General features: G+C 50.3%; 1 protein-coding gene across 2 annotated transcripts in view; it reads right to left on the bottom strand.

Annotated features, from left to right (window-relative positions):
• Positions 1 to 379: 379 nt before the first annotated feature.
• The window catches only part of RGS10 (regulator of G protein signaling 10), a 30,394-nt gene continuing 15,254 nt past the window's right edge, over positions 380 to 15,519 (bottom strand). Inside the window, exons 4-5 of one of the 2 annotated variants that reach the window (XM_023511758.1) lie at positions 10,229 to 10,372; positions 380 to 809 (exon numbers count right to left, since the gene is read on the bottom strand). In XM_023511758.1, the coding sequence (XP_023367526.1) occupies positions 663 to 809; positions 10,229 to 10,372 (291 nt within the window). In that variant the 3' untranslated portion in view covers positions 380 to 662. The remainder of the gene's footprint in view (positions 810 to 10,228; positions 10,373 to 15,519) is intronic. The other variant, XM_003787116.3, reaches the window with a different exon arrangement.

The raw sequence follows: 15,519 nt of genomic DNA, 5'->3' as shown, positions 1-15,519 counted from the left end.
ACTCTGAACAATCTCCCATTTGTCTTTTTTCCTTCCTGGTGGAGATCTTGTTTCTGTCAGGGTGAAATGTCATGGGCTACCAGCAGAACCAGGGCCCACCCACGCCCAAGAAATAACTCTTTGGTGACATGCGCACAAGCTCCCCGAAGCTTTAGAGGCTGTTAGGGAAGGACTAACAGCCTATGTCTCTCTCCATTGCTGAACTTGCTCTCTAGAAGTATTTAACCCAAAAGGAACACCCCCCCACAGCCTGAGTTTAGCAGGTCAACTCGTGCTTGGGTCAGTTTGCCACGTGAATCTGTGGACATGCCTGACCCTCCACCTGGGGCGGGGAGCAAAGGCATACTAGATAAAAAGGTGGCCATGCGTTTCACCTTGCGGCCTCACATGAAGTTTAATGAAGCTAGTAAATGCTCAAGTGTCCAGTGTTGAAGGAATCTCTGTTCATCTTGTGAACTAAAACTTCAAAGCTATTTTTTTTAATATAAGATTAGGCATCATGCAAAACTTACTGGTGAAGCAGTTAATAAAATACACAGACCCCACTGAAGGGTTTTGTACATTTCAGTCCTTGCAAATAACAAAAGCAATTATAAACCCTGCATGGTCCTGAGAGTCGCTTCCTTTCCTTCTTAAAGCTGTCAGTCCTGGCCACTGGGGGCTCATGTGTTATAAATTCTAGAGGCTCTTTTAGCTGCAGTCTGAGCATCGGGTGGATCTTCTTCCTCTTCCTCGGTTCGCTTGTGTTTTAAAAACAAGTCAGATTTTAGAAAGCGGCTGTAGCTGTCATACTTCATGAGATTGAAGATCTAAGGAGGAAAAGAAAAAGACTGTGAAGCTGAGGCTAATCCAGGCCATGAACCATCCAATCAAACATTAAAAACCTACTGTGTGCCAAAGTTTACAAATATATATAGAAAACACACCAAGAAATCTAGTCGTATGCTAGGCGAGACAGGCTTCCTGGATGTTTTTGGTCATTAGCAAGAATCTCAATGGAATATATCAATCTATTAATAGTCCAGAGAGTCACATGAATGAACATACATTTATTTTCCATGAAGTATAGATTCACACAGCACTGATTCATACCCTTGTTTCCAGACGTCCATTAAGACTCCCTATTGGACAGATAACACAAGGACACCTTTCTGCAAGAGACTGAGATAGCAGAATAGAAATTGCTTCTGTAGAGTGGCGTAAAAAAGATCCATGTCATGTCGCATGATGCCAATAGTGTTACGAACCCCAGTAAGTCTGGCATCCAAGATCTCAAACAAACCCATCATTGTGCCAAGGATCAAAATGAGGCTTATTCAATGCAGGGCAGGGGAGTAAAACTACAGGCTCAGCAAAGAGAGGCTTCAGCATCAGGTCCCCATAGAAGAAAATATTGGTCACCAGCTGCAGAATGCAAACATCTGTGCAATCAGACTGAGGAGCAGAAAGAAATGATTCTGAGGTATGCCAAGTAGGTGGGGAGGACCCCTGACTGGGCCAAGTCCTCTGCACTGGAGGGCTACCCCCTGCTGGCACAGCAGGTGCTTACAGATGCCTCCTCCAGCCTCCATGGGAACTCCCTACTGGGCCTTCATCCCTGTCCCTGGCATCCCCTCTACCCTACTCCACCCAATACTATGCCACCCACCTTTGCCCTCCTCCCTCGCCCCATAAAAGAGCAGGGGAAGGAGAGGCAAAAAGCATTTTCCGGCTGTCGAGGGGCATGATCTCTTTCTCACCCTTCATCTCTCTCCCTGACCTTTTAACTTAACTTTCGGGACACTCTGCAGACTGAGATTTCACGTGGCACATGCACCCTGATGCCTTCACTTAGGGCACTGACACAGGCCTAAGTGGAAAGTTCCAGCCTGTCTAGAATGCTGCTCACTGCCTGGCAGGGTTGTTAAGTGGGTGATAAAACCCTGACATCTTTTAAACCCTTCCTCTGCCAACACATGCACAAACTATTTTGTAAATTAAACATCAGATTCAAAGGACTCAGAACATCTGGTTGGAGGATGGGAGATGCCTTGCGGTGGGGGCAAGGACGAGAACCCCTGACCTTTATGCCTTTGTTTTCCCAAGATGGGTCAAACCATAGCAGAACTTCCAGGATCACTTTGCTATAAGCAGAGTCTACAACTCAGGGGAAGACTTGGGACTCTGGATTTACTAGTGCCTGCCGTCCCCTGGTGCCCTGCCAGCCTTGCCCAAGCTCTTCAGCTGGTCAGAAAGATCTTGGCTCCTGAAGACCCCATCCTCTGTCTCTCTAGAGCACTTATCTTTCTGGCAATCTTGTAATCCTAGATGTGATTATGATTTGTTGAGGTTTGGAGAGAAAAGTTTTTAATCCCCCCAAACACAAAAATCATAGCCAGGGGAGAGGCAGGGGGTAAGGAATGCCATTATCCTCCCACCAGCGTGCTAAGCAGGTGACGCCATCCCTCACCACCTGCCTTTTACACCCTTCCAGACACAGAGTCCCCACAGGGAGTCTTCAGACGCCCACCTAGTTCAACATCAGGAACAGAAGCTCCAAACGTGACTAACAAAACAGGCTTCATGAAGGACCCTCCTGACTCCCAGCGCCGAGCCTGCTCCCACACCAGGTCCACGGCAGGCAGGACCCTCCACTCCAAGCAGGATGCGGTGCCACCTAGGCGTGTCATGTGAGGGCTCTGCGTGTGGGAGAGGAACATCCTGTTTGCCTGTCGTGGCTCTGAGGCTCCGACTTCAAAGGGGAGAAGAAAAGACTGGCTGTAGGCAGCCAGGCCGGGGAGGAGTGGAGGAAGACGGCTGCGTCAGGTGGGAGGGGTTCGGGGCTGCAGAGGGGCTAGCAGCTTGCCCTTCCACTGTTCTCCCCCACTCTACAGATGCCAGTTCTGAGGGGAGGGGGCTTGCAAGCTATTTAACAAGCACATAAGGGCCCCACCCTGCCCTGGCAGGTGTGAAATGCCCGGGATGCCCGGGAGTGCAGAAGCCCTTCAGACTGGGGCCTCCTCCTCGGGGAACCCTTCAGAGCCACCCAGACGCCGCTGTGGCCATTAGACCCAGATAGACTTGAGGAAGGAAAGAACATCACCCCCAGTGGCCTGATCCTCCTGGGCTGTGAGGAATCTCTCTACACAGGCGCAGAGGGCAGGCTTCCCACTGCCACCAACAAAGGGCCTCCTAGCCCTGGCCCTCCCCAGCCCTGACCCAGATGCACATGGCAATGGGGTCCTGCCAGTACTGAGCCCTCCGGGCATGGTGCTCAGGGAAGGTGGCAGAGGATAGAGATCCCGCCTACAAACCTCTTCCAAGGAAGCAGCCAAAGCTGGTGCACCAGCCACTGACCACAGCTATTTCCCATGGGGTACGTGGCCATGACGGAGGTCCAGCAGAAGTTTTCCAAGTGTGTAAATAGACCTGACCACCCCTGTGCAGCAGCAGAGGGCCAGGGACATGACCCAGGGCACACAACGCAGCCAACAATGCCTTCTGACCCCAGAGGGGCACTGAGTCCCCTCTTTCAATCTCTTGTTCAATCCTCACTGCAGCCCCCAAGGACCCTTGTTTTTCAGGGGAGGAAACAGGAGCTTAGAGGTTTAGTTTCCTCGCAGTTCTGGAGGTCAAGGCGCCATCAGGGTTGGCTTCATCCAAGGCTGCTCCCCTGGGCTTGCAGATGGCCATCCTCTCCCTGTGTCTTCACATGGGGGCCCCCAGGGCACGTGTGTCTTTATTTCGTCTTTTTGTAAGGACACCCTTGTAAGGACACTTGTCAGACTGGATGACTGAGAGCCCACCCCAATGACCTCATTAAACGTTAATAACCCATTAAAGGTCCTGTCTCCACATTATGTCACAGTCACTGGGGGTTTAGGACATGTAAATTTGGGGGTGGGGCACACAGTTCAGCCCATCCCAGGGAGCAAGAGAGACCGGTAGGAGGCCAACCCCGGCAGGCTCTGGAGCCCACATTCCTGACCACTAGGCAATACTGCCACTCACATGGCCAGACAACACGCAGTCATTAGAAATGAGGACAGCAAAGGGAGTTTAACATGGGAATCGAATCTGTCCATGAATGTTAAATGACTGATACTAAGTTTTAAAATCCACTAAAACTAAAAACGATGATCCCAAACGTGTTCTTTAAAAGCATGTTTGTGTATATAACTAGAAACTAAATACCCCTAAAAGTCACTTCTGGGTTGAACAGTGTCCCCACAAAACTTAGGTCCACCCGGAACTGCAGAATGTGACCTTATTTGGAAATAGAGTTGGTTAAGGATTGCACAATGAAATCATCCTACATTTTGGGAGGGCCCTAAGTCTGAAGACTGGGTCCTCATCAGAATAAGAAAGAATGGGTGGAAAAGGCCATGAAGAGTCAGGGGCAGAGATCGGAGGGAGACGGCTTCAAGCCAAGGACCATCAAGGACCGCCAAGGACAGCTGGCAGCCCCCTGCCATCTGGAAGCTAAGAAGAGGCAGGAAGGATGCTCCCACAGAGCCTTCAGAAGCAGCAGGGCCCTGCCAATACCTTGATATCAGATTCCTAGCTGCCTGAACTATGAGAGAGTAAGTTTCTGCTGTTTTAAGCCACTTGAGTTGTGGTGATTAGTTACAACAGCCTCAGAAACTAATATAGTTGGCTCATTGATTTCAACTCACTCCTGCTCAGGCACAGAAAATGAGCTGGCTTTAGGGCTCCCAGACAGCTTAGGAGAACTGGCCTCACCAGGGCTGGGCTGTGGTCAGCACCTGAACAGCACAGACTCTTTCACTGTCTACAGGGAAGAGAAAGAAGAAAATGCAAGGCCGGGTGTGATTGCTCACGCCTGGAGTCCTGGCGCTCTGGGAGGCTGAGGTAGTGGATTGGTTAAGCTCAGGAGTTCAAGACCAACCTGAGCAACAGCGAGACCCCTGTCTCTAAAACCAGCTGTGGATTTGGTGGGCACCTGTAGTCCCAGGGTGGGTGCCCAACTCCCAGGGAGGTTGAGGCAAGAGGATCACTTGAGCTCAAGAGTTTGAAGTTGCTGTGAGCTATGACATCATGGTACTATACCCAGAGTGACAAAGTTAGACTCTGTCTCAAATAAGAAAGAAAAAAAGAAGGAAAGAAAGAAAAGAAAATTCAGATGTCTGGGATGAGGAGAAGGCTCAAGGTAGGCAGAAGCCCTGGGGCAGAGCTGAGGCAGATCAGACCATGAGATGGATGGGTGAAAGAAGAGGCAGAAAGCTCTCAGTGGCAGCTGAGCCACATTCTGAACCTTTTTTTTTTTTTTTTTGGCCAAGACAGCTGTGGCTTAGCAAGGTTTCAGGTGTGGGCAGCCCCCACATCCGTGAGCTGCACGCCTAGACTGTAAACTGTTCAGCGCGGTTGCCTTGGGATCCAGTCCTACAGGCTGCTGGAGGTGGGACCAGGAGGAAAATGAGAGGGACCCTTCCAGCAGATGTGCAACTGTGCACAGCGTCCTGCTCCACAAGGTCATTGCGCCACCCAGGCACCTCTCCCTCTCCAGATCCCAGACCCTGCAGTGATTGATTGGGATCTGTCTTCCTGCATGGAAAAACATCCATGTGGTGCTCCAATCTTGTCACTGTCCTGATTCATTGCATTTCAAGTCTAATAAACATTTTAACACTGCTCTGAAGACAAGTGCAGTAGAAACCTAAACAAAGCATGCATCCTCGCTTCTTCCCCAAACCCTCTGCCATGTTATTTCAATCAGGTACAAAAAGGACAAGATAATCCTTTAAAGGGATGAACACCGTATTAATGGGATTTCGTATCGGCTTCAAGAATGTGGCTTAGTCTGTATATGGAAACTGCTGAAACAAGGTGGCGAGCACCGCCATCTCTGGACTGAAGCTCTCTCTCTGCACAGCTGAACTGCAGACACGCTCTTGTGCCTACCCCACATGAAAAGGCAGAAATGTCCCTCCAGCCCTGAGAATCAGTTGGGCATGGAAGACACAAGAATGTGCGCCGCCCTGGAGTGAAGACCACCTCCCCTTCTTCTTTGGAGGGAAAGGGGTGCAGCCGGGAGAGGGTCTGGGGGCGGCTGGCAGAGAGCAGGTGAGGAGACAAGGCAGCACAAGTCAGCCTGGGCCCCTAGTGCCAGGGTGGGCCACCCAGAAGGTTCTGTCACCATGGACAGCACTCCGGCTTCCCAGGCAAGCTGGCCAGAGATGAAGGATGTGCCTGGGTAGGATTATACCTCCAGAAGGAGACTGGGCATGGACAGAGCCAGAGATAGCCTGCTTGGGGCAAAATCCCCTCCCAGGCTTGTGTGTTCAGTGCTGTTGCCATGCATGAGGCCGTTTGTCCACTTTGTCCTGGAGTCTAGACTCACATGACATGATATACTTTCTACTTGGAGAGAAGGCATTTTATTTTGCCTTTTGCCATCAGAAGGAGAATAAGCATTCTTCAGGCAGGCACATTCTCCTCTTCTCTCCCCTATACGCCATTCTAAAGTTGTAAAAAACACTCCTAAGTATTTGTATTGTTCTGCGTGCCCAACCCCCACAAGGCAGACGGAGACGCAAAGAGCCTATTCTTCTTCCATTAGGAGGAAAAACCACAACCTGCCATTGCTGGCTTAGTGTGCGGGAAAACACCCATTTCTGGCCTGGGTTTGATCTTTTGAGCAAATGTCAGTTGGTGCCCGTAAGACTAAGGCATCCTGAATCCCCAGCTCTGGCCACCACCACAGCCCTGAGGAGGGACTGTGGCTGGCTTGAGCTCTGTTTAGAGAAATAAGGGTCTGGAAGAGGGAACAAACCTCCAGATGACCCCTGAAGGCTCCCTGCCCCAATCCGGGTCCTCACTGGCTGGCTCACCCCGTCTTATGTATATCAAGAAAGGAAGCATTTCTTACCTCTTGGGTTCTGGGGAACTTCAACAAAACTATACTGCTAAAAATGGGGCCTCATTCATGGTTCCTCTCTCTGTCAAGGATGTGGCTGGGAGCGTGACATCTCACTGAAGCATCAGAGGCTGAGGACTTCCTTTTGAATGAGGAAGGCCACCTCCACTCTGCCTGTCCAGAAGAGACTTTGGCACCAGTCCTGAAGCCTAGTAGGGGTATCCTGGTGACTCAAGAAACCTGCTTTTGCATTTGACACTGGGGTCCCTACAATTTATGGAAGAATGCGCATCCTACCTGCCCCCCCACCCGCCATGCACCAAGCTCCTAAGCTTTCTATCTTCACAAAGCTCATGGCTATTCAGATCATGCCATGCTGTGTAATTTAAACCAGAGGCTTCAGAGCAAGACAGGTGTGTAAACTGGTACTGTGAAACTTGTGGGAGCAGAAGTTTGTTTTCAGTCTTTCACATGGCACAACTCTGAGTCACTAAGGAGGCTTCAAAGTATCCCATTCTTAGGGACCGACAATGGATTTCCCACTAGGAAGAGAGAAAGAGGAGCAAGACCTGCAGGGTTTTAACTTTAGACCCTCCTGGATTACATGAATTTTCTTGTCTTTATGTTAACAATGAACATGTACTAATTCAACAATTTTATATAATTTTAAAACGTAACTTGCATAGAATCCTGCATGATGCAATAATGGGCCGACTCACACACGCACTCATGCCTGGTGCTGGTGTCACCGGCTCCTGCACCAGGCTCGTCTGGGGACCTTCTGGCCACATGGGCTAGCAGGACATACGTGTTTAGCTGCTACCCTGGCAGGGCCAGCACAGATTGATGCTGTCATTTCTTTTTCAAAGAAAAGCATGTTAGGTGGCTGTGACTAACTGATCCCCTCTGTGGTATGGCTGACTCACAGCACCTGACTGGAATCAACCAGGGCTAGAGGTGTGGACAGCACAGCTGAGCACGGAGAGGAACCCAGGAAAGAGGATGGGGAGGGCATCGGTTGTTAGATGCCAAGGCCACTGCCTCCTGTCCCAGCATCCATGAAAGGAAATTGTAGCACAGACAATCAAGGAAAGTAAGAACTCGAAGGCAAAGGGCAGCATGTCCACTATTAATACAAGTGCTTCTTGTGGAGAGCGTCCTCTTCCGGCCAGTGGCAGGGTAGGAAGGGTCTGGCCAAATCAGAAGCTCTGGGCTCAGGTTCTATCCCCGGCCCTCCCACTCTGAGACTGTGAGCTGGTGATGGTGCCTAGGACAGTGAACTCTGTCATTCACACACAAGGTACCAGGTCTACCCCCCATAAAGCTACTCCAGGGTCAAACGAGATGCAAGGAAAGCACAGGGAGTCAACTATAAGCTTAATGCTGCCCTGGACCTACTGCATTGTGGAAAACCAACAGGTGTGCTTCTGCTGCTTGTCAGGTGGGGACGTGAGGCTCAGTGAGGGTAAGGCGTGAGAATTCTGCCATGTTTGTGGACGTTGCATGAAGCCAGGGCTTGTCAATCTCAGTACCACTGTCATCTAGACCAGATAATTCTGGGTCATGGGGGCCGCCCTGGACTAGAGTGTTTATTTAGCACCATCCCTGAAATCTTGTGGCTCCAAACACGTTTCCCTCAGCTTCAATTTCTTCCATTTAGGAAAACAAGGCTCTCAAGGGGGCTTTTAGGGAACAAAGAACTGCAAAGAACCGCAGACCGTGCTGAGGGTACATTATGACAGTTGCCAGCAAGGCCCACAGGAGGCAAGAGTTTTCCAAAGCGAAATAGAACCCAGGGGCCCTTCACAGGGACTTGCTGTGAAAGCAGCTCCTCTTTCTCTCTCAAATAAATGATTCTGAACAACAGGGTGTAACAGTAGTTTCTTCACATTCCATAGTTTGGACTACACATCTGTGTGTGTGCACAAACACACTTACTATCATTACATTGATAGACCACATCTGTTGTGTGTGTACATATGAGTATTTATAGAAAAAAAGATGGACACCCTAGAAGTCAATTATTAGTTAGTAGTTATGGCCAGGTGTGGAGTCGTTCGGGTTTTTTCCCTCTTTATACTCTAGTTTTCCAAGTTTCTTTTATTGAGCATGTATGATGTTTAATGTTAGGTAGATAAAAGTTATTTTATCTTTGTCACTAGAAACAAAAAAAAAGCAGCCTCTATCTCATACGTCTCCTCTGTTTTGTGCAGCTAAACCTCCCAGCACAGAACTCCACTGGGATGTACCTGGTCGACGGAGGGTAGGCTGTGCTTTGAGATGCTCCGCAGGACAGCCGGAGGAGCCCGGGCTGCCACCACTCAGAGTCCTATCAGCCCCTCGTTCCTCACTCTTCCCTTGGCTCTGCCATCCTGGGAAATGCCTGTATATACACAGCCTCTCCACGCCTCTGCTCCAGGGCCCTTGAGGGGCTTTGAAAGCAGGACCTGGGACACCAACATAGGCTGTGGGGTCACCAGGGGAGCATGGTCATGGAAAGCAGGTGGCCAAGAGTGAACCCAGTTTCCAAGCTTCCTACTGCCTGTGTGACTTAATCCTAGCGAACTACTCAGACCTCTGAGCCTTGCTTTTCTCATCAGCAAAATGGGAATAACAATGCTCATTGGAGAGTCCACGAGACAATACATGCCAAGTGTGGCGTCCGGCTCAAAGCGCAGCACAAGGTCTCAGCCCTGGCTGTACTTTCAAGTACCCTAGGAAGCTTTTAAAAGATTCTGAGGTCCAGGGCAGGATGTATATCCCCAAGTAAAATCGCCTTTTCACTATACACACCACTTCCTTTCCCTCTGCAAATCCATGTCTATGCTTCTTTCCCATTGGCTCAAAATCACCACCTCCAGGAGGCCCTCAGCCAGTCTCCATGCAAACCAGAAGTCCTTCTACAGACAAATTTGATTCAGAATTCACATGGATATGTCACCAAATGGTCAACTTTCATCATGTCTCAAGGGCCGTATTACAAAAAGCTTACAGTATTGGGCCACCAGAAATAGGTGGAGGTGTTTGGACCTTTGCACAAACTTCCCTGGCATTTTCAGTCCTCATGCTTGTTTTCTAGATTTTTCTGTCTGTTCCTAGTTATCACATGCTGCTTCCTCAGTGTGAGTTCCTCAAACGGCCCTAGCCTCCTTTCTGCTCTGGGGTGAAAATCGAGATAACCTAATCCTGTGGGTGAAACCCTGAGCCTGGGCTTCCATTCCCATCTCTTTCACCAGCCACAGCCCTTCCCTGTGCCTCATTTGCCCAGCCAGATGTCCAGGCAGTCTAACCTGTGATGTTTCACCGACTTCTTCCAGGGCTGGAATAAACTTAGATTTTCAAATCAAGGTGCAGGGGTGGAAGCTGGGTTACCTGGTCCTGGAGTTTCTGGAACATGAGAGGATGTGGCTCTTCCAGGATCTTTTCATTGAGCCGAGACTGTCCCTCCACATTGACTTGTGATGAGGCCTTACTGGACAGAAAGGTTGTGTAGATCTCCTTTGCCTTTTCCTGCATCTGAAGGAGACAGAGGGGGCCTGTTTGTCATCTGCAAGCACAGCCTTCCTGGCCTGAGCCCTGCTGTCCCCTCTAGCCAGGTCCAGGAGAAGCTGCCATGGCAAGAGGAGGCCCTCGCAGCTGTCTGGCAGAAGCTCTGTCTCAAAGGCCAACACAGCTCAGCCCCCACCCTTCCATCCATCTGTGGGCACACCTCCTGTGACGACACTGCTATCTCAGCCATGCAGAAATGCTTGGCTACCAAGCCTACAATACCAATAGGTACCATCGTGTGGTATCTCCAGATTAAGGGTCCATGGGAATATCACTCAGTCATAAAAAAGCATGAAGCATCGACACATGCTACATACAACACAGAGGACCCTGAACACAGGATGAGTGGAAGGAGCCACACACAAAGGGCTACGGGTGGGACGATCCCATTTATAGGAAAACCTAGAACAGGCAAATCCACAGAGACAGAAAGATTCACGGTTGCCAGGGGCTGAGGACAGGGAGAAATGGGGAACGCCTGCTAACCAGTAAGGGGTTTTTGTTTGAGGTGGTGAAAAGTTGTGTAATTAGACCATAGTGATGGCTGTACAACACTGTGAATATACTTAATGCCACTGAATTGTGTACTTTAAAATGGTTAAAAATGGTCAAAATGAGACTGCTAAAATATTACCAAAATGGTTAATTTTATGTTCTGTGCACTTTACCACAATATCCATGGCAACGATCAAGTACCTGCCTGCTGTGGACACCTGCTAGGTGCGTCCCATGTCCTCAATCCTGAGACATCCAGCCAAGTGCCATTTTCCTATTAGTGCCACTTTCCCAATGAGGACACAGGTCAGGGGAGGTGACGCGGCTCACTCAAGGAGTCTGCAGGAGACTGAGGGCTGATTTGGTTCTAGAGGCTTTCAATTCTGCCATCTCCACCCCCAGGAGGCACATTAGCCCACTCCGAGGTTGTGCAGCCTGTCAGCCTCCCCAGGGGGAGTGTTTTCTCTTTCAGGTAATGAGACCCTGAGTGGAAGTGACTGTGACAGCTTCTGCTGCCTGAACTGAGGCCCCAAGTTTAGTCTTCTCAGGAAGCGAGAGCCCTAAGCAGACAGCGGCCGCCCATTTATCCTGGAGGCAGGGTAGAAAGATGGCACCCAACTAACTAGGGTCCACCTAAAACCAGCCAAGGCCAGCTGAGGGCCACCTCTGATGGGAGGAGACGGATGTCACAGTGAGTACTTTGTCTTCAAGGCGTGCTTTGTGGAGGGGGCTGCAGAACCCTGCCCCCTCCTGCCAGAGTCTGAGCCCAGGCCTCCCTGACTTCCCCCAAGGTCTATTTTCTTTTAAAGAAAGGAGTCTTCCTGTGCACACACCTGGCTAGTGGCAGAGATGGGGGCCATTTCTCTAAACATTACAGTCTAGAGCATTAGTTACCCTGCCCTGCAGAGCAGGCAGCTGCTGAATGCCTCTAAAATGCAGCTGCACAGCTGGAATGGTGGAAAGCACTACATCTGGGGGCCTGGAAAACTGTCCCCCTCACCAGAGAGCCCATCTGAGGCTCCATGTGGGCAGAGAGCTTGGCTTAGGAAATCTCAAGCTCAGAAAACCTCCTGGCCTTGTAGAAGCCACCAAAAGGCTTCTGCTGCCTGGAAGCACAGGAAAGGAGCCCTTCTTTGGTTCTGGGGACTGATGACAAAAGCCCCCAAGTGGCTGCAGTCCGGCCACCTCCTGCTCTCCCATGCAAGTGAGACTTGCTAATAATTGCAGGAAGATTGTCCAAGCGGGACCAACACCAAAAGCCACAGTGGCCATTCTTTCTTGACCACCAGGATGAGTGATTGATGCCAGACTCAAAGACACAGAAGCCTCTTGAAATAACTATGACCATCCCAGGAGATGGGCCGGGGCACCATCAGTGAGATCCAGGTGGAGCTGCTCTCTGGAACCACTAGCCTCTCTAAGACCCACCAGCTCCACAAAGCTGAGAGACCCCCAGCCCCCACCCCCCTCTGTCAGAAACATATTTGGAAAACCACTTCCTGTTTGAAAGCTGTTGCATGAAAGTAGAATTTCAGGCGGTCAGATGAACAAACTCCACGCAAAGCTGGGGGCAGAAAGCACTTTAGGCCTTCCTGTCCATGAACCTTCACACACACACACGTACATGTGTAAGCACAAGTGCACACGTGTACACATGCACACACACATGGGCATGGTGATCAGGTGAGTCCAGGCTGTAGTGAGTGGTTCTGAAAGAAAGAAGTGTAATGTGTTTCTTGAGGTTTCGATGTGGGGGTGGAAGGATCTAGGGACAGGAAGCAGGTTCCAGGGGCTGCAGGTAGACGAGCCTCTGGGTGTTGGGGCCCTGCCCCCTCCTGCCAGAGTCTGAGCACAGTGCGGGCTGAGGTGCCAGCTGCCCAGACACGCAGTACTGGGGGCGGCTGCAGCAGAGCTTATCTTAGCTGGGCTAGGAAGCATGACTGAAAAGGGAACCCTGAGACTGCTGACCGCAAGCCAGTCACGGGAAGGCCTGGTGTCCAGGCCGAGAACACTTAACAAAAAAACAAGAACCAGTCTCTGGAGCTATTTTGGTAGATTTTTCCAGAGCTTTGTTAACCCTATTCTGGCTACTATCAAGACATGAACAGAATAGCACCCCCTGGTAAAGTCAGTCCTGAGTGTGTGACCTACACACTGCAGCCCACCTGCCAGCCCTGGCTGAGACCGAAGGACGGCCGCTCCCTCCTGTTGGAGACCAAGTGTGCCCAGCATCCATCCCTGCCCAGCAGATGCTCAAAAAAGTCCCCACCTGGGCCCGTCAACTCAGGCACACCCAGTGAGCTCCTCCCAGACACCCCACAGGTCTGGGCCTTTCTTCTAGGCCTGCACCACCTCAGCAGTGAGGATGCTCAGTCAGAAGCCAGCCCTGCTCCCAGTTGGCACACAGTCAGCAGAAGCGAATCCACCTGCCTATCAGGCCCAGAAACACATCTATGCAGATGAACAGCAACGTCCTGAGGCCCAACGCTCAGAAGAGCCGCAGAGCTGCTCCCTCCTCGGGTCAGCAGCATCAACTTGTCGCATAGGGAGAACAAAACACAACTCCCTTTGACACCCTCATGGTCTCCCCACCTCCAATTCCCTACTGAAACACCTCAAAGGACAAGCGTGCACTTCCTTCTCCTCCTCCTCTCCTCCACCCAGCTCCCTGGCACCCATTCACTGCTCACTCCCACCTGCCTCTCCCTCACTGCCAGGACCCCACCCCCGCAGGGCCCCCCAAGACCTCCCTGTGTCTCTGTCTTCTTGACTGGCTGCTGTTCCTCTGTGCCTTTCATAAATTCTGGGGTTTCCCAGAGTTCTGCCTTTGGCTGGCAACTTGAAACTACACACTTTCCCGGGATTTCAGCCTAACTCTCTTCCTCAAGCTCCCAGCCCACAAAGCCAACTGATTTCTAGCAATGTGGGTATGGATGCCCGGAGGACACCTCTAGCTTAACTCAGAGGAAAGGAGTGGTCCCTTCCTGGGAAGCTGAAAGCCACAATCTCCTTTAATGCCTGCTCACACCACGGTCTTACCTGCCACCGCAGGCTGTTCCCGTCCCGTCCTGAACCCATCTCTAATCAGCCCCATCTCTGCATCCCAGCCCCCTGCCAGAGGTAGACGATGTGAGACAGAACACCTGAGCAAATGAAAAGAGCAAACCGCTAGCTTTATTAATGTCAGTTTCAGAAAAAGAATGAGGAGCAAAAAGTATCAAATAAATGAATGATATTGAGTATTTCTAAGAACTGGCTCAGGAGATGTTAAGTAGCAGGAGGAATAGCAGATAACTGCAGAAAGCCAGGAGGACACCAGGCACCTGCAGGGGTGGGAAGAACGCCAACAGGAAACGTGTCCACATAGGGCAGGGGGGCGGCAGAAGGAGCACTAGACCCCCAGGTCCTCGACCCCTACCTGACCCTGAGCCGTCTGGTGACTATGTTGCTACCCCAGCCTTCCACGAGGAGACTTGAATTGTCTGTCCTAAGGACATGGACTCGGGGAGGCTCCTGAACAGAGGGACAAAGGCCTCTGAATAAAGGGACCTGGTGAAATTCAAAGGCCCTCTGAGTAAAGGGACCCAGCAACCTTCTCCCAACCCAGGGAGATTCGTTCACCTTATGAACAGATCAGGCTTACAACCTACCAAGAGAGATTAGAGGGCCCTTGTCTGGAGAAAACAAAAACTAAAAGCAGAAATACTTCAGCAGAAGGATATGATGACAAAATTGAAATCTCTGAAAGCCAGAAAGATAAGAAAATAGGAAGGAAAAAAAGATAAAATTGAAGGCTCAGTCCAAGGCTGAGGGGCAATCACTGGAAAAGAGACCAGAGAAAAGAGAAGGAAAAAATTACTAAAATAATAACAGCAACAACTTAACAGCATTTCCCTAAACCATCAATGTCCAGATTCCAAGGCCACACAGAATACCCACACAATGAATGACGCCCCGCTAAGCCCTGACTGTACAGTTTTAGAATATTGATGAAGAAAAGACAATTTTATACTATTCCAGAGAGAGAGAAAAAAAACAAAACTATACAATTTACATATAAAATATGGATTTGTAATAGAAGTGGATGACTAGGATGTCTTCGACATTCTGAATGAGTCTCACCTTAGAATTCTATGTCCCATCAGGTTATCAATGAAGAAGGAAAAAATGTTTTCTCTCAACAAGGTCTGCACAGGCCTCTCTGCCAGGTCCCCATTTTCAGGAAGCTGTTTCCGGCTATGTACCACGAAAACCAGGCAATGACTCAGCACAGAAAAGGCTGGGAACCCAGGACATGAAACTCCCCTCTTCTGCTGGTGCAAAGGAAGATGTAGGGGGGACTTAGTAGGAAGCAGAGTCAGAGAGTTTGTTTTAGAAGATGGATACATTGGCGGCACCCGTGGCTCAGTAGGTAGGGCGCCGGCCACATACACCCAGGCTGGCGGGTTTGAACCCAGCCTGGGGCCAGCTAAAACAACAATAACAACTGCAACAACAACAACGAAAATAGCCAGGCACTGTGGCAGGCACCTGTAGTCCTAGCTACTTAGGAGGCTGAGGCAAGAGAATCGCTTAAGCCAAAGAGTTTGAGGTTGTTATGAGCTGTGATGCCACAGTAC

Source organism: Otolemur garnettii, unplaced genomic scaffold (assembly GCF_000181295.1).
Source record: "Otolemur garnettii isolate 467f Iridium unplaced genomic scaffold, OtoGar3 scaffold00021, whole genome shotgun sequence".
In the NCBI taxonomy this organism is placed as follows: Eukaryota; Metazoa; Chordata; class Mammalia; order Primates; family Galagidae; genus Otolemur; species Otolemur garnettii.
The sequence above is the reverse complement of the archived record's forward strand: the minus strand, read 5'-3'. Positions and strand labels throughout refer to the sequence as shown.